Source organism: Bos grunniens, chromosome 2 (assembly GCF_055505025.1).
Source record: "Bos grunniens cultivar Pamir isolate PY7600 chromosome 2, Bosgru_T2T1.0, whole genome shotgun sequence".
NCBI lineage: Eukaryota > Metazoa > Chordata > Mammalia > Artiodactyla > Bovidae > Bos > Bos grunniens.
In genome coordinates, this window is record NC_141166.1 from 527489 (window position 1) to 555305 (window position 27817).

A 27817-nucleotide genomic window follows, 5' to 3' on the forward strand; every position below is an offset into this window, starting at 1 on the left:
AGTCGGACACGACTGAGTGACTGAACTGAACTGATGAGATCAATGAATGTAATAATGTAACTCTAGATATGGAAAGAAGCAACAAGAGGGAATATTCTCCTGGGCCAAGAGGCTAGTAAGACAGGTGTGGTCCTGAGACTTTTGCTACTTGCAAGGTCTGGTCTAGTAACAGCACACAATGGCCTGTCAATGGAATCTTCATTAGACCTGAGACACGAGGGCCCTGAAATGCCCCCAAAGCATGGTCAAATATGTGGTTATGAAGGGACCCTGCTGACTGGAAGTTGGCACTTGCCAGCTGTCTCTACAAAGATTACATCGTGACCACTGCAAGCTGCTGACCTTGAAAGGAGTTCAAGGTGGAGATTAGAAATAAGGCACTCTGCTCTGGGAAAAACCCAGAAGAACCGGCCTTCAGGGAGTCGGATGTTTTCAGGTAAAGGTTTTTATGAGCTCAGCTTCTCACCTCTTCTTGCACCCAGAGAAACACTAATGTCATTACCCAATGTCTGGCCCTGGTTCTCCTGGCTAGCTCCTCGGGAGCTTTTCTGCTTCTCTCAATCTTTGGGCCATGTGTCTTTAACTTTCTTGTTAAGTTTGTTTCTTCTAGAAAACAACAAATCTCCAAGTGATAGTTTGACAAGAATATTCCCTGGCCAACACCCAGACGACGCTGAAACGCGCCGCCTTATCGTTCCATGGACTCTCATCTCCCTCCGTAAATGCATCCTGGCAGAGAGCAGGCAAAGGGAACCTAGAGCCCCACAATGCCCCTCCAGCCTGAAGAAGCCAGAGTGGTCATCACCCCTTTCCCCTGAGACCGGGTTCCCAAATGCCTGAGAAGGGAAATAGGTAGATAGTTAGACGTGAGCAGGGTCTCAAAAGGGGCCAAAGAATTGGCCCTAAAAATAAAGAGAGGGAGGAAGGTGGAGACCCAAGGACAGAAGAGCAGAGAAAACCAAGGGGGAACGAAATGCAGGAACGGAGAACCACACCCTGATCGTCCTTCCCTCCCCCATGGTGTAACTACTAACGGATTTCAGGTCCTTCTGAGCAGTACAACCTGTCTCCCCTCCTAGCCCATAGGGAGAAGGTCTTTGCTTTACTCTCCGCCCTCCTTCTCATCCAATCAGCAATGACCCGCAAGACCCGTATCCTGCTCCCTGTACCCTGGGTATAAAACTGGACTAAGGGCCCCTGTTCAAAGACGGTTCTCTCTTGAGCTGGCCCGCTGTTCTAATAGCATCTCCCACGCTAAGAAACTTTATTTCCCTCTCACTCTGTCTCATATCAGGAAATTCTTTTCCAACCAGCGCCAAGATCACGACAATTTTCCTTACTGTTGTTACAAAATACTGATTAAATTTTCCTATCTAAAATATAAATGTCTGATTTACTTACAGGCATGACTATAACTGACACAGGAAACCCCACGAGGCTATCAGGGGATTTCTCAGAAGAAAACTACAGGCCAGGAGAGAGTAAAATGAATATTCAGAGGGCAGAGCCATAAAAATTGCCAACCAGAAAAACTCTATTCACCAAACATCCTTCAAATATGAAGGGAAAATAAAGGTTTTCCTAAGGAAAAGCTAAGGGCGTTCATCACCACCAGATCTGCCTTGCAAAGAATGCTGAAGAAGTTCAAGCAGAATAAAAGAGATGCAAAGTAACACATGAACACATACAAAAGTATATAACACACTAGGTAAGGTAAAAATGTATAGTCAGATTTAGTTAGTTCCAATTACTTAGAAGAATGGTATATTAACAAGTTCAAGTATAAAGACTCAAGGAAAGGATGACTAAAAGTAACTACAGCTAATATACCTTATCACCAAACACACAGCATAAAAGAGAGAACCGGAACATCAGAACATTGCAGAGGAAGAGTTAAATGGCGGAGCCACTTTATTGGCTAAAAAAGCCAGGTTGCCATCAGCACAAGACAAACTTGTTTTAGGTATAAAATTTTAATGTAAGCTCCATGGTAACCACATTAAAAATCTAGAGTAGATGCAAGAAATATAGAAAGGGGAAACAATACCAGGATGAAAAGCCACCAATTTACAAAAGTAGGCAGAAACAAAGGGAAAGGGAATCAATGGAGACAAAAAACAACCAGAAAGCAATCACTCAGATGGCAGGAGTCAGCTCTTATAATCAATACCCAGTCTAAATGCAAATAGAGTGGGTTCACCAATAAAAAGACACTGATGCTTAAAAAAAAAGACCCAAGTATATGTTGTCTACAAGAAACTCACTTCAGCTTTAAGGATACACAAAGGCTCAAAGTGAGGGGGTAGGTAAAGGTATTTCACAGGAATGAAAACAGAAAGGAAGGGGGCATGCTGCTAAGTCGCTTCAGTCGTGTCCGACTCTGTGCGACCCCATAGACGGCAGCCTACCAGGCTCCTCCGTCCTTGGGATTCTCCAGGCAAGAACGCTGGAGTGGGTTGCCATTTCCTTCTCCAATGCATGAAAGTGAAAAGTGAAAGTGAAGTCGCTCAGTCGTGTCTGACTCTTAGCGACCCCATGGACTGCAGCCTACCAGGTTCCTCCGTCCATGGGAGTTTCCAGGCAAGAGTACTGGAGTGGGTTGCCATTGCCTTCTCTGGAAGGGGGGCATCGTAATTCTTATATCAGACAAAATAGACTTTAAGAAAAATGATAACAAACATCAAAGGAGGCCATTGTATGACAAAGGGTTAATACATGAAAAAGTATACACACACACACACACACACACACTTACATATGCAAATATATAAAACAACATTGGGTCACCTAAGTATTTTAAGCAAATAATAACTGACCTATAGGAAAAAATAGACAACATTACAACAATGAAGGGGGTTTCAGCATCTCAGTCTTAGCAATGGATAGATCACCCAAACAGAAAATCAAGAATGACGTGTTGGAATTAAACCAAACTTTAGACCAAATTACATTAAGAGACATATATAGAACATTCCACCCAATGGAACCAGAATACACGTCTTCCCAGGTCTACACAAAACCTTCTCCTTGGACAGATAAGGTGATGGGCGGGACATGAGCAAGTTTAAGCAGAGGTCGTTGTTGTTGCAGATGCTGTTGTCACTCAGTGTGTCTGACTCTCTGAGACTCTGTCCATGGGATTTCCCAGGCAAGAGTCCTGGAGTGGGTTGCCATTTCCTTCTCCAGGGGATCTTCCTGACCCAGGCATCAAACCCAAATCTCTTGCATTGGCAGGTGGATTTTTTACCATCTGAGCCACCACAGAAGCCCCTAAGAAGTATATATTACATATGTTACAAATAATTTTATTCCTTTAAAGACAGTGAAGTGCTGGCTTAAAATTATGCACAACCTACAAGTTTAGAGTTACATTTTATTCAGCAGGAATGTTTAGGATTTCCAAACAGGGAGACAGCACCTCAAGAAAACCGAGGGAACTGCTCTGAGGTGAGGGGGAGCCAGGTTACATAGAAGTTTTGCACAAAGGGCAAGTAGTCAGAACATCAAAGATTATTGTTAATTAAAAGAAAGCCAGATATCTCAAGTGAATGAATTTAGCACTTTTCTATGTGTGGGAAGACGCAAGAGGCTGGCCTCACTGAAATCATTCCTTTGATACGCATCTCAGCTGTTTGGGGACAGGATCCTGTGGTTTTGTCCTGGAAGGAATAGCAGTCTTTATTTATTTATTTGGCTGTGCCAAGACTGGGCTGTGGCACGTGGGACATGTTAGTTGTGGCATGTGGGACATAATTCCCTGACCAGGGACAGAATCCAGGTCCCCTGCACTGGGGGCACAGTCTTAGTCTTGAAGTAGGATCTCATTTCCCCATCTAGGAAATGAACCCAGCTGCCAGTCCACCAGTGGCTAGAGGCTACAAGCTAAGTTCCTTGATTCTTACTCCATTTGAAAGCAAAAATGTTTCAAGGAGGCAAAAACTGCAGAACAGGTGCAAAGTTTTTTATATAGAGACACAGCGCAACACATAGGAGAGCACTCAGAAATAATTTATTTATGTCAGAAGCATGACAGTAACACACACTGGGAGAGGAGCACGGGTGTCCTGAATGGGGAGTGCAGTAAGAAGCTGATTTAAAATACTCGTATATGGAGAAGGAAATGGCAACCCACTCCAATGTTCTTGCCAGGAGAATCCCAGGGACGGGGGAGCCTGGTGGGCTTCCGTCTATGGGGCTGCACAGAGTCGGACATGACTGATGCGACTTGGCAGCAGCAGCAGCAGCAGACACAAAACATCACAACAGAAGTAAAGAGAAGAGATGCAAACTGAAACATATTTGAGAGTAAAAATTATATAACTAGAGATAAAAAGTAAGGTATGGACAAGAATGCCACATACCTGTCTATTCTGGGCATCTGGGGGAATGGTACTGACATTTATGCAGGCTTTGGGGTAGATTACAATGTTATAAACTCAGTTCTGACCTGTTAACTTGAAGGTGGGAGTGGGACTTCCGTTTGTGTGTATCATACACAACTCTCCTGAGATTCCTCTGGAGACCAGTGATAAAGCTACAGATACAGGCACGGCCATGTACTAGAAGGCAAGACGGAAGACCACTATAGGCTCTGAGTCAGTGACTCAACACGCACCTTGGGTCCAGTTTCTTTCTAAACTTTTCACTATTACGCTTTGTGTATGGGCTCTATAAGTCTTCACTTTTGGCATAATATTAGATCAAATAAAGAAAAAAATAAGATCAGAAAAAAAAGAAAAAGAAAACACTCATATAGGAGTGTCCTGATATAGGGTCTTTGTTTACATTTGGCCAATTATTTTGTTTCTTTTCTCACACCTGGCTGGTCCTTTGCCCCTAAGAGGCTTGTGCAAATTTCTGCTAATATGGATTCCACCACACAAGCCTGTAGGTGTATGTCCACACTTATGGGATGGGACTCCCTTCCCTTTCTGACCCTCAACAAGCCTTCCTGCACATGTGTGCACAGAGAAGTCCTCCTTGACCTAAGGAGTGGGCACTGTATCTCTACTTCAGCAGAGCTCCGTGTTTGCCACTAGCTTTGTCCTTGGAGTGTCTGGGTGAGAGCAAAGCTTCAACTTTACTCCCCTTGACAATCACCAGGTGTGCAGCCTGGGACCCATCTACATCCTACCACATTTTCACATCTTGAGTTCCCTCAGGGCTCGCCATGGGGCATAGCTGCAGTCTGAAGGCTGCCAGAGGGCAGATAGTCTTTCCCTCCTGAGTCCCCTCAGGGCTTCACCAGCTCACCTTTGGCTGGTGGCTGCAATCACTGATGACTGTGAAATCATTTGTTACTGATATGACAGGAAATATTCCATTTCTCAATGGGAAAGCAAAAGTATAATAAATTCTGATTCCTTAAAATATAAAACCTGTCAACTTAACCACCATGAAGGATTTTAGCCCTTTTCTAGATACTAGGAGATACAAGAATTGGCCTTATAAACTTGACTCCTGAAAATATCTATCTGAAGACTTGTTCCACCAGTTTTTCCCAGAGCACAGGGGTCTTCATTTCTGCTCTCCAGCCTGAACTGCTTTCAAGGGGTGTTGAAAATCAGCAGCTGCAGCAGCACATTATCTGATCCTTGTAGAGGTGGAAGGCAAGTGACCATTGCAAGTGCCAGTTTGCGGTTGACAAACCTAACATAGCGCGCTTTAATACATCTCTGCTTTACCTTTTCAATATTTTCTCAACTGCGTCCACGTGATATCTATGTCAGCTACAAATTGGCACTTGTGAGGAGCATTGGCCAGAGACTCACCTGCAACAGGGGATTTGCCAGCTGCCTCAGCGGAGATTGACCCTGTGCTGCTGAAGCTGTGGACCGTCAACTTCTGCTGAGGGGAACCTAGGGTAGAGAGCCAGGCACTCTGCTCCAGGGAAACTGCTGGAACAGGTCTTTTAGATAGTCAGATATTTTCAGGAACTGATTTCTTGATCCCAACTCTTACATTTCTTCATATCTAGAAAATCACTAAATCCCTTCATGGTGACATCAGCTCGGGACCAGCAGAAAACCTTTTGTAAAATAAGTGCTTGATTGCATTGAACTCCCCATTCACCAAAATCCTATATACTAACCTCCCCCCACTGCCTCTTTGGAGCAGTCTCTCAGAATTATCTCAGATACTGTCTCCTGGGCTCAGTCCTCGTTTTGCCCCAAATAAAATGTAGCTTGGCCACTGTCACATAGTGCGTATCTCCAGCTATCTCAACGAGCTCTCTAATCTTTCCCATCCTGTTGCTTTCCTCTATTTCTTTGCATTGTTCAGTTAAGAAGATTTTCTTATCTCTCCTTTCTATTCTTTGGAACTCTGCATTCAGATGGGTATATCTTTACTTTTCTCTTTTGCCTTTCAATTCTCTTCTTTTCTCAGCTCTTTGTAAGGCCTCCTCTGACAACCACTTCTTTCTTTGGGGGATGGTTTTGGTCACTGCCTCCTGAAAAATTTTATGAACTTCTATCCATAGTTCTTCAGACACTCTATCAGACCTAAATCCCTTGAATTTATTTGTCTCCTCCACTGTATACCCATAGGGATTTGACTACATCATACCCGAATGTCCTAATGGTTTTCCCTACTTTCTTCAATTTAAGTTTGCATTTTGCAATAACGAGCTCATTATCTGAGCTGTAGTTAACTCCTGCTCTTGTTTTTGCTGACTGTATAGAGCTTTTCCATCTTTGGATGCAAAGAATATAATCAATCTGATTTTGGTATTGACCATCTGGTGATGTCCATGTGTAGTCATCTCTTGTGTTGCTGGAAGAGGGTTTTTGCTATGACCAGCGCGTTCTCTTGGCAAAACTCTGTTAGCCTTTGCCCTGCTTCATTTTGTATTCCAAGACCAAACCTGTCTGTTACTCCAGGTATCTCTTGACTTCCTACTTTTGCATTCCAGTCACTACAAACAAAGCTAGTGGGGGTGATGGAATTCCAACTGAGCTATTTCAAATCCTAAAAAATGATGCTGTAAGAGTGCTGCACTCAATATGCCCCCCAAATTTAGAAAACTCAGCAGTGACCACAAGACTAGAAAAAGTCAGTTTTCATTCCAATCCCAAAGAAGGGCAATGCCAAAGAATGTTCAAACTACTGCACAATGGCACTTATTTCACATGCTAGCAAAGTAATGCTCAAAATTCTCCAAGCCAGCCTCAACAGTATGTGAACCAAGAACTTCCAGATGTTCAAGCTGGATTTAGAAAAGGCAGAGAAACAAGAGATCAAATTTCCAACATCTGTTGGATCAAAGAAAAAGCAAGAGAGTTCCAGAAAAGCATCTACTCCTGCTTTATTGACTACACCAAAGCCTCTCACTGTGTGGATCACAACAAAGTGTGGGAAATTCTTCAAGAGAGGGGAATACCAAATCCCGTTACTTGCCTCTTGAGAAACCTGTATGCAGGTCAAGAAGCAACAGTTAGAACATGAAATGGAACCAATTGACTGGTTCAAAATTGGGATAGGAGTATGTCACGGTTGTATACTGTCACCCTGCTTATTTAACTTATATGCAGAATACATCATGCAAAATGCTGGGCTGGATGAATCACAAGCTGGAATCAAGATTGTCAGGAGAAATATCAATAACCTCAGATATGCAGATAACACCACCCTTATGGCAGAAAGCAAAGAGGAAAAAACGAGTCTCTTGATGAAGCTGAAAGAGGAGAGTGAAAAAAATTGGCTTAAAGCTCAACATAAAAAAAAAATGATGATCATGGCATCTTCTCTTCATGGCAAATAGAATGGAAAACAGACACGGTAACAGGCTTTATTTTCTTGGTTTCCAAAATCACTGTAGTTTGTTGACTGCAGCCATGAAATTAAAATATGCTTGCTCCTTAGAAGAAAAGCTAGGATGAACCTAGACAGCATATTAAAAAGCAGAGAGACTTTGCGTACAAAGGTCCATATAGTCAAATCTGTGGTTTTCCCAGTAGTCGTGTATGGATGTGAGAGTTGGACAATAAAAAAGACTAAGCACAAAAGAATTGATGCCTTTGAACTGTTGTGCTGGAGGAGACTCTTGAGAGTCTCCTGGACAGCAAGGACATGAAACCAGTCAATCTGACAGGAAATCAACCCGGAATATTCACTGGAAGGACTGATGCTAAAGCTGAACCTCCAATGCTTTGGCCACCTGATGCAAAGAGCTGACTCATTAGAAAAGACCCTGATGCTGGGAAAGACTGAGGGCAGGAGGAGAAGGGGATGACGGAGGATGAGACAGTTGGATGGCATCATCAACTCAATGGACATAAGTTTGAGCAAACTTTGAAAGATGTTGAAGGACAGAGAGTGTGTACTTCATTCCATAGGGTCACAAAAGAGTCAGACACGACTGAGCGACTGAACAACAACCCCTATGATGAAAAGAACTTTTTTTTTTTTTCGTGTTAATTCTAGAAGGCCTTGTTCTTCTCTGGCATTAGTGGTTGGGGCACAGAGTTGAATTATTTTGATGCTGAATGGTTTGCCTTCGAAATGAACCGAAATCATTCTGTCATTTTTGAGATTGTACCCAAGTACTCCATTTCAGACTCTTTTGTTGACTTTGAGGACTACTCCATTTCTTCTAAGGGATTCTTGCCCATGGTAATAAATATAATGGTCATCTGAATTAAATTTATCACAATCACAAATAACTGAAACAGAAGATGGAAGTGGAAAATCTATGGACTTTTAGCCATTTGAGAATAGGAGTCCAGAGTTAATGCCAAGGAATCAATAGACATCTGAAGCAATGGGATACAGCCGGCATACCTTGGAGCTTGTAAGCTTGTAAGGAATCAAACTGTGCTTTTCCCTCATTTAGCAAATCTGTTGTAGCCACGCATTCTGGGAAACAAACTCATTCAGAAGGACATTTCAGAGAGTCAGTTCAGTTCAGTCACTCAGTTGTGTCCAACTCTTTGTGAGCCCGTGAACTGCAGCACGTCAGGCCTCCCTGTCCATAACCAACTCCCGAATTTACCCAAACCCATGTCCATTGAGTCGGTGATGCCATCCAACCATCACATCCTCTGTTGTCCCCTTTTCCTCCTGCCCTCAATCTTTCCCAGCATCAGGGTGTTTTCAAATGACTCACCTCTTCGCATCATGTGGCCAAAGTATTGGAGTCTTAGCATCAACATCAGTCCTTCCAATGAGCACCCAGGACCGATCTCCTTTAGGATGGACTGGTTAGATCTCCTTGCAGTCCAAGGGACTCTCAAGGGTTTTTTTCAACACCACAATTCAAAAGCATCAATTCTTCAGCACTCAGCTTTCTTTATAGTCCAACTCTCACCTCCATACATGAATACTAGAAAAACCATAGCCTTGACTAGATGGATCTTTGTTGACAAAGTAATGTCTCTGCTTTTTAATAATGCTGTCTAGGTTGGTCATAACTTTCCTTCCAAGGAGTAAGCATCTTTTAATTTCACGGCTGCAACCACCATCTGTAGTGATTTTGGAGCCCATAAAAATAGTCAACCACTATTTTCACTGTTTCCCCATCTGTTTCCCATGAAGTGATGGGACCGGATGCCATGATCTTAGTTTTCTGAATGTTGAGCTTAAAGCCAACTTTTTCACTCTCCTTTTTCACTTTCATCAAGAGGCTGTTTAGTTCCTCTTCACTTTCTGCCATAAGGATAGTGTCATCTGCATATCTGAGGTTATTGATATTTATCCCGGCAATCTTGATCCCAGCTTGTGTTTCTTCCAGCCCAGCGTTTCTCATGATGTACTCTGCATATAAGTTAAATAAGCAGGGTGACAATATACAGCCTTGATGTACTCCTTTTCCTATTTGGAACCAGTCTGTTGTTCCATGTCCAGTTCTAACTGTTGCTTCCTGACCTGTACACAGGTTTCTCAAGGGCAGGTCAGGTGGTCTGGTATTCCCATCTGCTTCAGAATTTCCCACAGTTTATTGTGATCCACACAGTCAAAGGCTTCGGCATGCAGATAGTGGAGTGCAGTTTATTACACTGGCAGGCCCAAGGCACAGTCTCCTCTTAGCCAAGGACCCTGACCGACTTTTTTGAAAACCTTATATACCTTAAGTGTGAGTGAGTGGAGTTGCTCAGTCGTGTCCGACTCTTTGTGACTGTAGCCCCCCAGGCTCCTCCGTCCATGGGATTCTCCAGGCAAGAATAGTGGAGTGGGTTGCAAGTGTACTCATCCCCAAATTCCTTAAACCTAGCCTGGAAAGTGTTAAAGGGAGATACAGTCAGGTTACAGCCATGATTCATAATCAGAAGAGTCAGCTGGTTAGACATGGTAGCCTACACCAATGGGTGCCATAAAGCTTACAAAGGTGACTGACTATATAGGGGATTATTACAAGCCTTTTGGCAATGGGAAATCTTGGTATGGAATCTCATGTTTGTCAGTCTGGGAGGCCAGTTCAGCCAAAGGCATCTTATCCCCATGGCTACCAGGCACATAGTCCTGAGAGAGAAGACTCTTGAGAGTCCCTTGGACTGCAAGGAGATCCAACCAGTCCATCCTAAAGGAAATCAGTCCTGAATATCCATTGGAAGGACTGATGCTGAAGCTGAAACTCCAATACTTTGGCCACCTGATGAGAAGAGCTGAGTCATTTGCAAAGACCCTGATGCTGGGAAAGATTAAGGGCAGGAGAGGATGACAGAGGATGAGATGGTTGGATGGCATCACCGACTCAATGGACATGGGTTTGGGCAGACTTCGTCTTGGGTCGGGAGACGCCTTAAGGCTGAGGGAGCGTCACCAGGCCCCTCTCCCACAATGAGCGTTATTGAGATGGAATGGCACAAGATGTGTCGTCCCCAGACATGAAACAACTGACATGAATACTGAACTGTTGAGCCATTATCAGCCCAAGGTTTGAGACAAAAGTTAGTCTCAGGCAGAACCGATTTGAAGAAAGTGAGATCCCAAAGCAAGTACATAGTTTCATTAGCATAGCTTAAGAAAAACATTTCCATAAGAAAAACGCATTGGTTAGCTCAAGGTTTGAGAAAAGTCAAGTTCAGAGGGAACCAGGTGTCCTCAACAGAGAAGGGAGAGGAGTCTGCCACTTGCAGTTCGTTTCTTCCTGCTGCTTTGGGACCTCTGGCCTCCCTACCCAGGCTGCTAACACTCTCAGTTGTTACCATTAGCACCACCTGGCAAGCTCTCTTCATTAACAGCCCAATACAAATAAAATAAAAATGAGGTTCCAATAGCAAGCGATTCTTCTTGTTGATTTTCCTCCAGTCAGAGATTCTGGGACTCAGCAACCTTTAATTTGTGGATTTTCCATCCTCAACATGTGCTTTCAAATGCAGGCATGTTCCTTGGTCTTATTTCACTTCGTTGTAAAGGGGAAATGTATGGCACATCACGGGGCGTGTTTTCATAGCCTGAGCGTACACACGGCAAATATCCCTTCCACATTCCATTTACTTGCTGGGAACCACTTCCATGTGAATCATCTGTCCTTAGGGCTCCAGAAAATGCGGGCCTTTCAGAGGCTGCAGGTGGGGCATCAGAAAGAACTCACCTTCTGAGCGGAGCCCTTGGTCCAGTGTCGGTGACTGTGCAGGGAGGCGGGGACAGGTGCGCCCACTGTCCCTTCCCTGCACATGCCCTCTGGCTGGTGCTGGGACAGGACAGGTGTCCTGGCCACTCCCGCTACAAGCTCGCCTGCCTCTGCCCACATCAGGAGCACAGGCCTCCTGAGACCACCCGTGCCAACAACCCATCTATTGTTGCTGGAGTCAGAGAACACGTTTGCCTGTGCATGCGCTTATGCAGCTTTTTATCCAAGCCCTCTTGGTACAATTTGAAAACTAAAGCCTAGAAAGAGGCAGACTTGTCTGGAACACAGTATGTGAGCAGAAGCCAGTAGGAAAGTGAGGACCCCAGCTCCCTAAGCCAGTTCGCAGTCCTATCCATCATGCTTGGTTTGGAAGTGAGACCCTAAGTTCCTGGTGAACTCTACCAACCTGGCCCCACTTGGGCCATTATTCTCTCTGCATTTTCATGCTCACACAAGCAGGCACAAACAGAAATAGGGTCCACAGTGGGGACGATGTGAGATGGTAAAGGAGGAGAACACAGTGTCAGGGCTGGGAGAGCAGGAAGGGCTGGAGGCAGCTCTGCCATGGAGCAGGGGCCTCCACACCCCGCTCCTGGCAACGGGCACTACGTTCAGAAGTCCAAAGCGTGAGGGGGATTCTCCACGTTCCCTGAGTTCTGCCTGGGTGTGGGCCCTCTCCTCAGTGTTCTCCAGTGAACGCGGTCTCAGTCCCACAGTCCACTTTTCTGGGCTGTTAAAACCAGGCTGAGCACACACCCCATTCCCCATTGTAGATGGTGCTACAGGACGGAAGGACTTGCTTTCCTTTCCTAAACATTGTGTGCTTGCTGTTGGGCCCCCCCAAGCGTTCACTCAGTATGCTTGGGAAATCTGTCGACCTTGGTTCTCCACCATTGACCCCTGTGTCTGAGAGCTTGGAAAAATGCTTTCCACTCACAGAGGTCCCTCAGAGGAGAGAGGAGCTGAAGGAACAAGGGCTTGTGGTGAGCAGGAGAGGGCACAGTTGTGGACCCAGAGTCAGGGTTCCAGAAAGAAGACGAGCCTAACCGGATTCCAGAGGTTCTAATTTGAAAGTAGGGGGAAATTATTGCCCTGTCTGAGCCGAGGATGCAACATGAATGAACTAAATCCCAAAGAGAGGAGAGGAAATGAAAAATCAGAAGGAGATTCCTGGGTCTTTCCACAGCCTGCCTGAAGTACACTTTCACCTCTGGAACTCTGGAGAGCCTCCACCTTGAAGACCTGAATGAAGGTTCGGGTTAGTCCTGCAATGCTAGCGCGGGCCACCAGGAGGCACCGGGTCGGGGTTGCTGGCTGAGCTTTGCTGGAGCAACTGGAGAGAGAAAAAGGATGGCGGAGGTCATTCTGGCCACGCTCCTGCCTCAGAAACAGCATGCACTTCCTAGTAAGAGTGATCATCTCAAGAGACCGACCTGGACAGAAGAGAAAGGGGAGCCCCAGGATCTTCACGTTTATTTACTCTGCCCCCAGGCTGTGAGTACTCACTCTATGCCAGGTGAGTCAGTGGTACAGAGAACAGTGCTGAAAATGACCAGAGGCCCGTCCTTTCAAGGAGCTCTCGGTTTGGAGTGAAGAAAGAGAAAAGTATGGAAGCCAGGCAAGGGAAGGAAAAGAAGAAGTGCTCTACTGAAAATAAAAAAGGGCATTGTGAGGGAGGGCTTGGAGTCAGTGGTCAGGAGGGTCTAAAAGGCCTTGCTGCGGTGACCAGGATGAAGGAAGGAGCTGGGCCTGCACAATTCTAGGAGAAGCACGTCTGAGAGCAGGCAGCCCTTACACAGAAACATGAAGGCAGAAGTGAGCTGCCCAGGTGAGGCTAGGAATGTGAGCGTTGCCTCTGGAGGGAGGCTGGTAGGAGATGGTGGTGGGTGGTGAGGTCAGTTCCTGGTTCCTGGTAGACGGTGCTTTCTGTTCCTCTCTGGCAGCATTACTCCAAGGCTGCACTACTAAACTTTGCCTATTAAACTCCTCACAGTCTGTGAGCTAGAAATGGCTTATGTGGGCGTTTCTGCCTCAAAGTCGCTTTGCTGCTGTGGTGGAGAACTCAGCTTATATTATTTGGGGTCTTCAAAATCATTGCAGATGGTGACTGTAGCCATGAAATTAAAAGATGCTTGCTCCTTGGAAAAAGAGGTATGGCTAAACAACTCAGCATATGAAAAAGCAAAGACAATACTTTGCCAACAAAGGTACTTTTAGTTAAGGCCATGGTTTCCCAATAGGCATGTATGAAAGAGAGAAATGGACTATAAAGAAAGCTGAGCGCAGAAGATCTGATGCTTGTGAACTGTGGTGTTGGAGAAGACTATTGAGAGCACCTTGGCTGCAAAGCGATCAAGTCAGTCCTTCAGAAAGCAGATGAGTCCTGGATGTTCACTGGAAGCACTGATACTGAAGGTGAAACTCGAATAAGTAGCACATCTGATGAATAGAACTGACTCACTTTAAAAGACACTGATGTTGAGAAAAATTGAAGACAGGAAAAGAAGGAGACAACACAGGATGAGATAGCAGGATGGTACCACCAACACAAGGATATTAGACACACTAAATTCTGAGACTACGTATTGGATATGGAAGCCTGGCAAGTTGCAGTACATGGGGTTGCAAAGAGAGGAATACGAGTTACCTACTGAACTGAAATGAACGAATTTCCCTCCTGGAGGAGGATGACTGTTGCTTTCCTTCTCGGTGTGTGACATGTGTGTTTGTTTGCTCTCCCGTCCTGGACATTATGCTTGCCTTCCAGGACTATGGGGGTTTGACCGTCCACAGGTTTACCATAGCTGGAGTGTTGATTCCGTTGGTCCTTACTAGGAAAGAAGGGCCCTGACCCCGTTTTCTTCCTTAGCCTATTGCACCCCTCCCACCTCCCGCTCCCCCCATCCCATCCTAGGAGCCTACCGCTTTGTGCTTTATGATCCAAGTGCTCACACCCTTGCTGTCCTCTTACCTCCTTCCCATGGCACAGAGAAGCGAGATCAGCCAGGATTTTTCTCTCTTTTGCACGGATTTCGCCCAGCATAAGGCCACCTTCCCATTCCCTCTGTCACGCCACCCCAATCGACATTCTCCTCCTCCTCCTCCTCCTCCTCCTCCTCCTCCTCCTCCTCCTCCTTCTTCAGAGGGTGTGGATGGGGCAAGCAGTAAGTCCATTTGAGACGATGGGGCGGAGGAAGATGCGTGGTGATGATGAGGGCGGACCGTGGGTGGCTCCGCTTCCTCGTGCAGGGCACGCTTGTTCGTGTTCTCGGGGGAAGATACTGCTCATCATTCTTTGTCCTCTCTACGTGCGGAGGGCATGGTGCGGCGTAGGTAGCCATGCGGGGGAAACAAGCCATCGGAACGTTCTCTGTTCCTTGCCACGCCGACTAGCGCAGTCAGGAGCCAGAGTTGGCCCTCGAGGTCGGAGATGTTACATCGCAAATTCCCGGTCTGCCGTTTGATGGAGGGTTTGGGGTTTGAAGCCATCAGCCAAGCCAAAGAAAGAAAAACGCAAGAGGTGGTCGATAAGGGGCCTCAGGTGCCCCTCCAGCGGGTCACGGGCCCATGAGGCAGTCGAGAAAGCAGCTAGGGGAGGACAGCTTCCCCACCGCCCCAGGCACTTTGGAGGCCGGCCGCATCTCCTCGCGTCCAGAGGCGTTTGCCCGGGGCCCAGCTGGATGAGACTGCCAGACAGGACGGGCAGAGTCGGAAGTCCAGTTGTCTTGCTATCACAATCTAGGGTAGGCTCGGGTCTTTCCTCAGTGCGGGGAGGACCTTTGCTTTCAGAAATGAACGTGGCGCGACATATCTCCACCCAGGCACCGGTGCGATGCTGGTGGAGAAGTTTCTTTGGGACTGGTTGGGTTGCCTCTCTCCCCTTGGCCTTCGTGTTGGTGCTGGTGGTGCTGGTGGTGCTGGTGGTGCTGGTGGCGGTGCTCATGGCCTTGTGGATCGCTTCTCCTGTTTGGCACTTGGAGCTTCTCCAGCGTACTCCTTGCACCGGACATGGAGCCCCAGGGATCTTTGCGGACGAGCGTCGTGCCGGGGACGCGCGCATCCCCGCCTCATTCCTGCCGGACCCTCCGCCAAGTAGCACGAGGCCTCCCAAGGACAGACACCCATAAAGGCTGCTTGCCCGTCTTCTCCCCGGACGCCTCTCGACGTCTGGGGCATTTTCGAGAGCCTGACCGGCCGGAAGGAGACGGTTCATGGACCTGCACCCGCTCTTCCCTGCCCCCCGAAGGGCTCCCGAGATCTTCTCCTTGCTCGGCTGGCTGTGAGCGCTCTGTGAGGCGTCTCCAGGCCGCGTCACTCACCCGAGGCCAGCGGTGCGGCCAGGGAACGGAGACGGGGAACGAAAGGCAAACCCACACCCAAAGTCCCATCCCGAGAGGACTCTCCCACCCTCGCAGAAGTGGGAGGCCCTCGGACCGTGCCCAGGCCCGCTCATGCACCCCATCACCCCATCCTCTCCAGCGACTTCCCAGCAGAGCCAGCCCTCGAGAGCTCAGCCGCTCAGGCACGAGCCCGTCCCAAGTGAACACCGAGACCCCGGGCACACTCCAGGCCCCGCTTCTTCCCAGGAGGCTGCATCACGCACACGGCCGAGAGGAACTCGCTCCTCGTCGGAACTCTTGGTGCGTCACACAGGGCGTGCCGCACACAGCGTGTGCCTGGGCGTCTGCACGCATGTGCGTCAGAGCCGACCTACCGCCACAGCCCCAGAGACGGCCGCGGCTTCTTGTTCTTCCCCTTGGTGGCTCTGGCCCTCCCGCTGGCACAAGGGCCGTTGCCGACGTTCTTCGGCCCCGGAGGCGGGGTGTCCGTGCTGGGACGGTCGAGCCGCTCGTGCTCCTGTTGGGGCGGCGTGCGGTTTCTCCCTCCTCCGTGTTTGGACTGGTGAATCACGACTGCGCCGGCAGGCAGGGCAGACTGGACCTTCCGCAGCTCCAAGGCCGGCTTCGGTCGGCTGTGTCCTTGCAGGCGTCGCCACTGCTCTAAGCTCATCCCTTCGACCTCTGTGTCCCCCGGGGACTCCTCCGACCCAGGAGCTCTGCCGCTGGCGTCTCCTGCAGGCTGCCCGGGCTCTGTGGGGTCAGCCCCGACGGGGGCCGCTGCCCCTCCCCCAGCGCCCCCTTCCCACGCACCCTCCCGGGCGTAGAACAGGACGTAGGCGCTCTGGCTCAGGGCAGCGGTCTCGTCACAGGCGGTCACCTTGGCATCGTCCATCTTATACCATTGGCCGTTGCCCGCTCGGGCGTAACAGAAGTAGTGTCCTCGCTCACAGCTCCACCCGGAGTGCACCAGCACGGCATAGAGCACGTAGCCCAGTGGCCCTGCCTTCCGCTCAGACGTGTAGGGCTGCAGGTCCAAGCACTGGGGATAGCGCACCTCCTGAGCCCTTTTGGCCCCGCTCACCGGTGTGAACCGCTTCAGCACCAGCACCAGGACCTGGGAGGTGCTGTGCAAAGTCAACCTCTTGGTGGCAGGCACCTTCCGGAGACAGACGCCACAGTCATAGGCATTGTCCGCGTCCAGCTTCTCGGGCTTCACCAGCTCTCTCAGAGCTTGCTCCACACTCTGAGCCGCCGTGATATCCAGGCTGATGTCCAGATAAGGGTCGAACGTGTCCGAGACACCGAGGCAGCGGAGACACTGGATCTGAGACCTCCAGGTCCCGCCGAAGATCTGACGGATGACGGTGGTGTCCTCGGAGGCATGGCCCGACGGCTGGGATGCACTCAAGCACCCTTGCTGCATGGCATTCAGAGTGAACATCAGAAACTCGCGGGCATCTTCCTGCTGGTGTCTGTGGAAGCCCGCCAGCAGGTCCTTGCGGGGCCGGATCACCTCTCCCGCGTGAAGGAGGGCTCGGGTCACGTGAGCTCGCATGGCACAGAGCGTGCAGGCGCTGCGGGCCGGACAGAGGGCGGCGTGCTGCTGGGACACCATCCAGCTGGCCAGGGGCGGCGTGTGGCTCAGACACTGCAGCGCCGCATTCACGTAGCAGGTGTTCCCCAGGTTCTGAAGCCCAGCCCCCACCCCCCACGGCCCCTTCCAACTCAGGGCGCCTTTCTGGCCAGGCGTCAGCCCTGCTGACCCAGGAGCCAAGTCACCCCGCTGGGGACGCCCAAGCGCCGGCGACGGCCCCTCAGGGACAGAGGGTCCCCGAAGGGCATCCGCACCAGCGCCGCTGGGCCCACAACCTTGCCCTCCGGGGAAGACGTCGAACGGAGACGGACACACACCTCCCCCGTGCTCAGAAGCAGCCCCCGGGGCTCTGCACCCGAGGCCCACGAGGGTTTCCATCTCCTACCTGCAGCTGCACGCCGACGCCTCCTTCCCTCAGACGGTCCGGCTCCAGAAAAGGGCCTGGGCCCCGCCCCCTCGGGCCTTTGGGGGCTTCCCCACAGCCCCACCCCCGCACGTGCAGGCTCCTCATTGGCTGAGGCGGCCGAGGGCGTGCCCACTCCCACTCCCGCCATCCAACCACCCACACTTTTCTCGGGGAATTCCCCTTGACGAGGCCCCACACGCACTTCCGACCTGACCCCCTGGACCAAAGGGCTCAGGATGCAAGTGACTCGGGGGCATTGGGCCTTCCAGCCTTGCCCGCTAGAGATTCACTGCGGGGCTTCCAAGTTCAGCACACAAATGCCGGCTGCACAGGACTTCCGTGGGCTCACCATTCACATCCTAACACACGTGTGGAAACATATGTCTGCCCACCGAACCTCTCCCCTTTAGGGGTCTCCCGACCCCAGACCCCTGCCTGAGGACAACCCCTCCCCGGACAACAATAAACCCTTGCCTCAACTTTGCGCTCCAGCGAGGTCCTCCCCAATTTCTATGCGTTCTCACTGGACACTCTTCTAGCGTTCAGGGTCCTAGCACCAAAAGATGCCAGCAGAGTGCCACATATGCTTTTCTCCCTTCAGGGCCGTTGCTCAAGACCCAAAGCGAGCTCATTTAGAAAGGCATAGGCTTCCTGCAACTTTGGATTCATTTCTGCAGCTCCTTTTCTCTCTCCGCTGCCCTTTTTTCTTCCTTTTCCTTCTTCCTTTATCATTTACTTTTTTTTTTTTTTCCTGCTGGGTGTTTTAGGGTTTTTTGAGTTGTTTTTTTTTTTTTTTTTTCCATTTATTTTTAAACTTTTTTAAAAATTTTGTGTTCCTTTTGTTATTTTTTTGTTGCTTTTATTCTCTTTCTCTCTTTTATATACACTAGTTGACTCATACAGTCGTCTTTCGAATTCCGGGGCTCAAAATGCGGTATAACTCAAGGTATAAAAAAGGTTTCCCTCCTGGAGGAGGATGACTGTTGCTTTCCTTCTCGGTGTGTGACATGTGTGTTTGTTTGCTCTCCCGTCCTGGACATTATGCTTGCCTTCCAGGACTATGGGGGTTTGACCGTCCACAGGTTTACCATAGCTGGAGTGTTGATTCCGTTGGTCCTTACTAGGAAAGAAGGGCCCTGACCCCGTTTTCTTCCTTAGCCTATTGCACCCCTCCCACCTCCCGCTCCCCCCATCCCATCCTAGGAGCCTACCGCTTTGTGCTTTATGATCCAAGTGCTCACACCCTTGCTGTCCTCTTACCTCCTTCCCATGGCACAGAGAAGCGAGATCAGCCAGGATTTTTCTCTCTTTTGCACGGATTTCGTCCAGCATAAGGCCACCTTCCCATTCCCTCTGTCACGCCACCCCAATCGACATTCTCCTCCTCCTCCTCCTCCTCCTCCTCCTCCTCCTCCTCCTCCTTCAGAGGGTGTGGATGGGGCAAGCAGTAAGTCCATTTGAGACGATGGGGCGGAGGAAGATGCGTGGTGATGATGAGGGCGGACCGTGGGTGGCTCCGCTTCCTCGTGCAGGGCACGCTTGTTCGTGTTCTCGGGGGAAGATACTGCTCATCATTCTTTGTCCTCTCTACGTGCGGAGGGCATGGTGCGGCGTAGGTAGCCATGCGGGGGAAACAAGCCATCGGAACGTTCTCTGTTCCTTGCCACGCCGACTAGCGCAGTCAGGAGCCAGAGTTGGCCCTCGAGGTCGGAGATGTTACATCGCAAATTCCCGGTCTGCCGTTTGATGGAGGGTTTGGGGTTTGAAGCCATCAGCCAAGCCAAAGAAAGAAAAACGCAAGAGGTGGTCGATAAGGGGCCTCAGGTGCCCCTCCAGCGGGTCACGGGCCCATGAGGCAGTCGAGAAAGCAGCTAGGGGAGGACAGCTTCCCCACCGCCCCAGGCACTTTGGAGGCCGGCCGCATCTCCTCGCGTCCAGAGGCGTTTGCCCGGGGCCCAGCTGGATGAGACTGCCAGACAGGACGGGCAGAGTCGGAAGTCCAGTTGTCTTGCTATCACAATCTAGGGTAGGCTCGGGTCTTTCCTCAGTGCGGGGAGGACCTTTGCTTTCAGAAATGAACGTGGCGCGACATATCTCCACCCAGGCACCGGTGCGATGCTGGTGGAGAAGTTTCTTTGGGACTGGTTGGGTTGCCTCTCTCCCCTTGGCCTTCGTGTTGGTGCTGGTGGTGCTGGTGGTGCTGGTGGTGCTGGTGGCGGTGCTCATGGCCTTGTGGATCGCTTCTCCTGTTTGGCACTTGGAGCTTCTCCAGCGTACTCCTTGCACCGGACATGGAGCCCCAGGGATCTTTGCGGACGAGCGTCGTGCCGGGGACGCGCGCATCCCCGCCTCATTCCTGCCGGACCCTCCGCCAAGTAGCACGAGGCCTCCCAAGGACAGACACCCATAAAGGCTGCTTGCCCGTCTTCTCCCCGGACGCCTCTCGACGTCTGGGGCATTTTCGAGAGCCTGACCGGCCGGAAGGAGACGGTTCATGGACCTGCACCCGCTCTTCCCTGCCCCCCAAAGGGCTCCCGAGATCTTCTCCTTGCTCGGCTGGCTGTGAGCGCTCTGTGAGGCGTCTCCAGGCCGCGTCACTCACCCGAGGCCAGCGGTGCGGCCAGGGAACGGGGACGGGGAACGAAAGGCAAACCCACACCCAAAGTCCCATCCCGAGAGGACTCTCCCACCCTCGCAGAAGTGGGAGGCCCTCGGACCGTGCCCAGGCCCGCTCATGCACCCCATCACCCCATCCTCTCCAGCGACTTCCCAGCAGAGCCAGCCCTCGAGAGCTCAGCCGCTCAGGCACGAGCCCGTCCCAAGTGAACACCGAGACCCCGGGCACACTCCAGGCCCCGCTTCTTCCCAGGAGGCTGCATCACGCACACGGCCGAGAGGAACTCGCTCCTCGTCGGAACTCTTGGTGCGTCACACAGGGCGTGCCGCACACAGCGTGTGCCTGGGCGTCTGCACGCATGTGCGTCAGAGCCGACCTACCGCCACAGCCCCAGAGACGGCCGCGGCTTCTTGTTCTTCCCCTTGGTGGCTCTGGCCCTCCCGCTGGCACAAGGGCCGTTGCCGACGTTCTTCGGCCCCGGAGGCGGGGTGTCCGTGCTGGGACGGTCGAGCCGCTCGTGCTCCTGTTGGGGCGGCGTGCGGTTTCTCCCTCCTCCGTGTTTGGACTGGTGAATCACGACTGCGCCGGCAGGCAGGGCAGACTGGACCTTCCGCAGCTCCAAGGCCGGCTTCGGTCGGCTGTGTCCTTGCAGGCGTCGCCACTGCTCTAAGCTCATCCCTTCGACCTCTGTGTCCCCCGGGGACTCCTCCGACCCAGGAGCTCTGCCGCTGGCGTCTCCTGCAGGCTGCCCGGGCTCTGTGGGGTCAGCCCCGACGGGGGCCGCTGCCCCTCCCCCAGCGCCCCCTTCCCACGCACCCTCCCGGGCGTAGAACAGGACGTAGGCGCTCTGGCTCAGGGCAGCGGTCTCGTCACAGGCGGTCACCTTGGCATCGTCCATCTTATACCATTGGCCGTTGCCCGCTCGGGCGTAACAGAAGTAGTGTCCTCGCTCACAGCTCCACCCGGAGTGCACCAGCACGGCATAGAGCACGTAGCCCAGTGGCCCTGCCTTCCGCTCAGACGTGTAGGGCTGCAGGTCCAAGCACTGGGGATAGCGCACCTCCTGAGCCCTTTTGGCCCCGCTCACCGGTGTGAACCGCTTCAGCACCAGCACCAGGACCTGGGAGGTGCTGTGCAAAGTCAACCTCTTGGTGGCAGGCACCTTCCGGAGACAGACGCCACAGTCATAGGCATTGTCCGCGTCCAGCTTCTCGGGCTTCACCAGCTCTCTCAGAGCTTGCTCCACACTCTGAGCCGCCGTGATATCCAGGCTGATGTCCAGATAAGGGTCGAACGTGTCCGAGACACCGAGGCAGCGGAGACACTGGATCTGAGACCTCCAGGTCCCGCCGAAGATCTGACGGATGACGGTGGTGTCCTCGGAGGCATGGCCCGACGGCTGGGATGCACTCAAGCACCCTTGCTGCATGGCATTCAGAGTGAACATCAGAAACTCGCGGGCATCTTCCTGCTGGTGTCTGTGGAAGCCCGCCAGCAGGTCCTTGCGGGGCCGGATCACCTCTCCCGCGTGAAGGAGGGCTCGGGTCACGTGAGCTCGCATGGCACAGAGCGTGCAGGCGCTGCGGGCCGGACAGAGGGCGGCGTGCTGCTGGGACACCATCCAGCTGGCCAGGGGCGGCGTGTGGCTCAGACACTGCAGCGCCGCATTCACGTAGCAGGTGTTCCCCAGGTTCTGAAGCCCAGCCCCCACCCCCCACGGCCCCTTCCAACTCAGGGCGCCTTTCTGGCCAGGCGTCAGCCCTGCTGACCCAGGAGCCAAGTCACCCCGCTGGGGACGCCCAAGCGCCGGCGACGGCCCCTCAGGGACAGAGGGTCCCCGAAGGGCATCCGCACCAGCGCCGCTGGGCCCACAACCTTGCCCTCCGGGGAAGACGTCGAACGGAGACGGACACACACCTCCCCCGTGCTCAGAAGCAGCCCCCGGGGCTCTGCACCCGAGGCCCACGAGGGTTTCCATCTCCTACCTGCAGCTGCACGCCGACGCCTCCTTCCCTCAGACGGTCCGGCTCCAGAAAAGGGCCTGGGCCCCGCCCCCTCGGGCCTTTGGGGGCTTCCCCACAGCCCCACCCCCGCACGTGCAGGCTCCTCATTGGCTGAGGCGGCCGAGGGCGTGCCCACTCCCACTCCCGCCATCCAACCACCCACACTTTTCTCGGGGAATTCCCCTTGACGAGGCCCCACACGCACTTCCGACCTGACCCCCTGGACCAAAGGGCTCAGGATGCAAGTGACTCGGGGGCTTTGGGCCTTCCAGCCTTGCCCGCTAGAGATTCACTGCGGGGCTTCCAAGTTCAGCACACAAATGCCGGCTGCACAGGACTTCCGTGGGCTCACCATTCACATCCTAACACACGTGTGGAAACATATGTCTGCCCACCGAACCTCTCCCCTTTAGGGGTCTCCCGACCCCAGACCCCTGCCTGAGGACAACCCCTCCCCGGACAACAATAAACCCTTGCCTCAACTTTGCGCTCCAGCGAGGTCCTCCCCAATTTCTATGCGTTCTCACTGGACACTCTTCTAGCGTTCAGGGTCCTAGCACCAAAAGATGCCAGCAGAGTGCCACATATGCTTTTCTCCCTTCAGGGCCGTTGCTCAAGACCCAAAGCGAGCTCATTTAGAAAGGCATAGGCTTCCTGCAACTTTGGATTCATTTCTGCAGCTCCTTTTCTCTCTCCGCTGCCCTTTTTTCTTCCTTTTCCTTCTTCCTTTATCATTTACTTTTTTTTTTTTTTCCTGCTGGGTGTTTTAGGGTTTTTTGAGTTGTTTTTTTTTTTTTTTTTTCCATTTATTTTTAAACTTTTTTAAAAATTTTGTGTTCCTTTTGTTATTTTTTTGTTGCTTTTATTCTCTTTCTCTCTTTTATATACACTAGTTGACTCATACAGTCGTCTTTCGAATTCCGGGGCTCAAAATGCGGTATAACTCAAGGTATAAAAAAGGTTTCCCTCCTGGAGGAGGATGACTGTTGCTTTCCTTCTCGGTGTGTGACATGTGTGTTTGTTTGCTCTCCCGTCCTGGACATTATGCTTGCCTTCCAGGACTATGGGGGTTTGACCGTCCACAGGTTTACCATAGCTGGAGTGTTGATTCCGTTGGTCCTTACTAGGAAAGAAGGGCCCTGACCCCGTTTTCTTCCTTAGCCTATTGCACCCCTCCCACCTCCCGCTCCCCCCATCCCATCCTAGGAGCCTACCGCTTTGTGCTTTATGATCCAAGTGCTCACACCCTTGCTGTCCTCTTACCTCCTTCCCATGGCACAGAGAAGCGAGATCAGCCAGGATTTTTCTCTCTTTTGCACGGATTTCGCCCAGCATAAGGCCACCTTCCCATTCCCTCTGTCACGCCACCCCAATCGACATTCTCCTCCTCCTCCTCCTCCTCCTTCTTCAGAGGGTGTGGATGGGGCAAGCAGTAAGTCCATTTGAGACGATGGGGCGGAGGAAGATGCGTGGTGATGATGAGGGCGGACCGTGGGTGGCTCCGCTTCCTCGTGCAGGGCACGCTTGTTCGTGTTCTCGGGGGAAGACACTGCTCATCATTCTTTGTCCTCTCTACGTGCGGAGGGCATGGTGCGGCGTAGGTAGCCATGCGGGGGAAACAAGCCATCGGAACGTTCTCTGTTCCTTGCCACGCCGACTAGCGCAGTCAGGAGCCAGAGTTGGCCCTCGAGGTCGGAGATGTTACATCGCAAATTCCCGGTCTGCCGTTTGATGGAGGGTTTGGGGTTTGAAGCCATCAGCCAAGCCAAAGAAAGAAAAACGCAAGAGGTGGTCGATAAGGGGCCTCAGGTGCCCCTCCAGCGGGTCACGGGCCCATGAGGCAGTCGAGAAAGCAGCTAGGGGAGGACAGCTTCCCCACCGCCCCAGGCACTTTGGAGGCCGGCCGCATCTCCTCGCGTCCAGAGGCGTTTGCCCGGGGCCCAGCTGGATGAGACTGCCAGACAGGACGGGCAGAGTCGGAAGTCCAGTTGTCTTGCTATCACAATCTAGGGTAGGCTCGGGTCTTTCCTCAGTGCGGGGAGGACCTTTGCTTTCAGAAATGAACGTGGCGCGACATATCTCCACCCAGGCACCGGTGCGATGCTGGTGGAGAAGTTTCTTTGGGACTGGTTGGGTTGCCTCTCTCCCCTTGGCCTTCGTGTTGGTGCTGGTGGTGCTGGTGGTGCTGGTGGTGCTGGTGGCGGTGCTCATGGCCTTGTGGATCGCTTCTCCTGTTTGGCACTTGGAGCTTCTCCAGCGTACTCCTTGCACCGGACATGGAGCCCCAGGGATCTTTGCGGACGAGCGTCGTGCCGGGGACGCGCGCATCCCCGCCTCATTCCTGCCGGACCCTCCGCCAAGTAGCACGAGGCCTCCCAAGGACAGACACCCATAAAGGCTGCTTGCCCGTCTTCTCCCCGGACGCCTCTCGACGTCTGGGGCATTTTCGAGAGCCTGACCGGCCGGAAGGAGACGGTTCATGGACCTGCACCCGCTCTTCCCTGCCCCCCGAAGGGCTCCCGAGATCTTCTCCTTGCTCGGCTGGCTGTGAGCGCTCTGTGAGGCGTCTCCAGGCCGCGTCACTCACCCGAGGCCAGCGGTGCGGCCAGGGAACGGGGACGGGGAACGAAAGGCAAACCCACACCCAAAGTCCCATCCCGAGAGGACTCTCCCACCCTCGCAGAAGTGGGAGGCCCTCGGACCGTGCCCAGGCCCGCTCATGCACCCCATCACCCCATCCTCTCCAGCGACTTCCCAGCAGAGCCAGCCCTCGAGAGCTCAGCCGCTCAGGCACGAGCCCGTCCCAAGTGAACACCGAGACCCCGGGCACACTCCAGGCCCCGCTTCTTCCCAGGAGGCTGCATCACGCACACGGCCGAGAGGAACTCGCTCCTCGTCGGAACTCTTGGTGCGTCACACAGGGCGTGCCGCACACAGCGTGTGCCTGGGCGTCTGCACGCATGTGCGTCAGAGCCGACCTACCGCCACAGCCCCAGAGACGGCCGCGGCTTCTTGTTCTTCCCCTTGGTGGCTCTGGCCCTCCCGCTGGCACAAGGGCCGTTGCCGACGTTCTTCGGCCCCGGAGGCGGGGTGTCCGTGCTGGGACGGTCGAGCCGCTCGTGCTCCTGTTGGGGCGGCGTGCGGTTTCTCCCTCCTCCGTGTTTGGACTGGTGAATCACGACTGCGCCGGCAGGCAGGGCAGACTGGACCTTCCGCAGCTCCAAGGCCGGCTTCGGTCGGCTGTGTCCTTGCAGGCGTCGCCACTGCTCTAAGCTCATCCCTTCGACCTCTGTGTCCCCCGGGGACTCCTCCGACCCAGGAGCTCTGCCGCTGGCGTCTCCTGCAGGCTGCCCGGGCTCTGTGGGGTCAGCCCCGACGGGGGCCGCTGCCCCTCCCCCAGCGCCCCCTTCCCACGCACCCTCCCGGGCGTAGAACAGGACGTAGGCGCTCTGGCTCAGGGCAGCGGTCTCGTCACAGGCGGTCACCTTGGCATCGTCCATCTTATACCATTGGCCGTTGCCCGCTCGGGCGTAACAGAAGTAGTGTCCTCGCTCACAGCTCCACCCGGAGTGCACCAGCACGGCATAGAGCACGTAGCCCAGTGGCCCTGCCTTCCGCTCAGACGTGTAGGGCTGCAGGTCCAAGCACTGGGGATAGCGCACCTCCTGAGCCCTTTTGGCCCCGCTCACCGGTGTGAACCGCTTCAGCACCAGCACCAGGACCTGGGAGGTGCTGTGCAAAGTCAACCTCTTGGTGGCAGGCACCTTCCGGAGACAGACGCCACAGTCATAGGCATTGTCCGCGTCCAGCTTCTCGGGCTTCACCAGCTCTCTCAGAGCTTGCTCCACACTCTGAGCCGCCGTGATATCCAGGCTGATGTCCAGATAAGGGTCGAACGTGTCCGAGACACCGAGGCAGCGGAGACACTGGATCTGAGACCTCCAGGTCCCGCCGAAGATCTGACGGATGACGGTGGTGTCCTCGGAGGCATGGCCCGACGGCTGGGATGCACTCAAGCACCCTTGCTGCATGGCATTCAGAGTGAACATCAGAAACTCGCGGGCATCTTCCTGCTGGTGTCTGTGGAAGCCCGCCAGCAGGTCCTTGCGGGGCCGGATCACCTCTCCCGCGTGAAGGAGGGCTCGGGTCACGTGAGCTCGCATGGCACAGAGCGTGCAGGCGCTGCGGGCCGGACAGAGGGCGGCGTGCTGCTGGGACACCATCCAGCTGGCCAGGGGCGGCGTGTGGCTCAGACACTGCAGCGCCGCATTCACGTAGCAGGTGTTCCCCAGGTTCTGAAGCCCAGCCCCCACCCCCCACGGCCCCTTCCAACTCAGGGCGCCTTTCTGGCCAGGCGTCAGCCCTGCTGACCCAGGAGCCAAGTCACCCCGCTGGGGACGCCCAAGCGCCGGCGACGGCCCCTCAGGGACAGAGGGTCCCCGAAGGGCATCCGCACCAGCGCCGCTGGGCCCACAACCTTGCCCTCCGGGGAAGACGTCGAACGGAGACGGACACACACCTCCCCCGTGCTCAGAAGCAGCCCCCGGGGCTCTGCACCCGAGGCCCACGAGGGTTTCCATCTCCTACCTGCAGCTGCACGCCGACGCCTCCTTCCCTCAGACGGTCCGGCTCCAGAAAAGGGCCTGGGCCCCGCCCCCTCGGGCCTTTGGGGGCTTCCCCACAGCCCCACCCCCGCACGTGCAGGCTCCTCATTGGCTGAGGCGGCCGAGGGCGTGCCCACTCCCACTCCCGCCATCCAACCACCCACACTTTTCTCGGGGAATTCCCCTTGACGAGGCCCCACACGCACTTCCGACCTGACCCCCTGGACCAAAGGGCTCAGGATGCAAGTGACTCGGGGGCTTTGGGCCTTCCAGCCTTGCCCGCTAGAGATTCACTGCGGGGCTTCCAAGTTCAGCACACAAATGCCGGCTGCACAGGACTTCCGTGGGCTCACCATTCACATCCTAACACACGTGTGGAAACATATGTCTGCCCACCGAACCTCTCCCCTTTAGGGGTCTCCCGACCCCAGACCCCTGCCTGAGGACAACCCCTCCCCGGACAACAATAAACCCTTGCCTCAACTTTGCGCTCCAGCGAGGTCCTCCCCAATTTCTATGCGTTCTCACTGGACACTCTTCTAGCGTTCAGGGTCCTAGCACCAAAAGATGCCAGCAGAGTGCCACATATGCTTTTCTCCCTTCAGGGCCGTTGCTCAAGACCCAAAGCGAGCTCATTTAGAAAGGCATAGGCTTCCTGCAACTTTGGATTCATTTCTGCAG

At 53.1% G+C, this 27817-nt stretch overlaps 1 protein-coding gene, 1 long non-coding RNA gene and 1 pseudogene across 3 annotated transcripts in view; 1 reads left to right on the forward strand and 2 right to left on the reverse strand.

The window, feature by feature from the left end:
* Positions 1–27817, forward strand: part of LOC147377196 (small ribosomal subunit protein uS2 pseudogene) — a 68601-nt pseudogene that overhangs the window by 2642 nt on the left and 38142 nt on the right. The gene's annotated exons all lie outside the window — the stretch shown is intronic.
* LOC147377197 (uncharacterized) lies at positions 10931–16180 on the reverse strand. Its single transcript, XR_015136128.1, has 2 exons — positions 14544–16180; positions 10931–14403 (listed from the first exon to the last, which is right to left on the reverse strand). It is a non-coding gene; the product is annotated as an uncharacterized LOC147377197 (long non-coding RNA).
* LOC147377198 (ubiquitin carboxyl-terminal hydrolase 17-like protein 6) lies at positions 23373–27388 on the reverse strand. The gene is made up of 2 exons (XM_086324301.1): positions 23796–27388; positions 23373–23655 (listed from the first exon to the last, which is right to left on the reverse strand). Exon 1 carries the CDS (start codon positions 27110–27112, stop codon positions 25511–25513), a length of 1602 nt encoding a protein of 533 aa, XP_086180427.1. The 5' UTR covers positions 27113–27388; the 3' UTR covers positions 23373–23655; positions 23796–25510.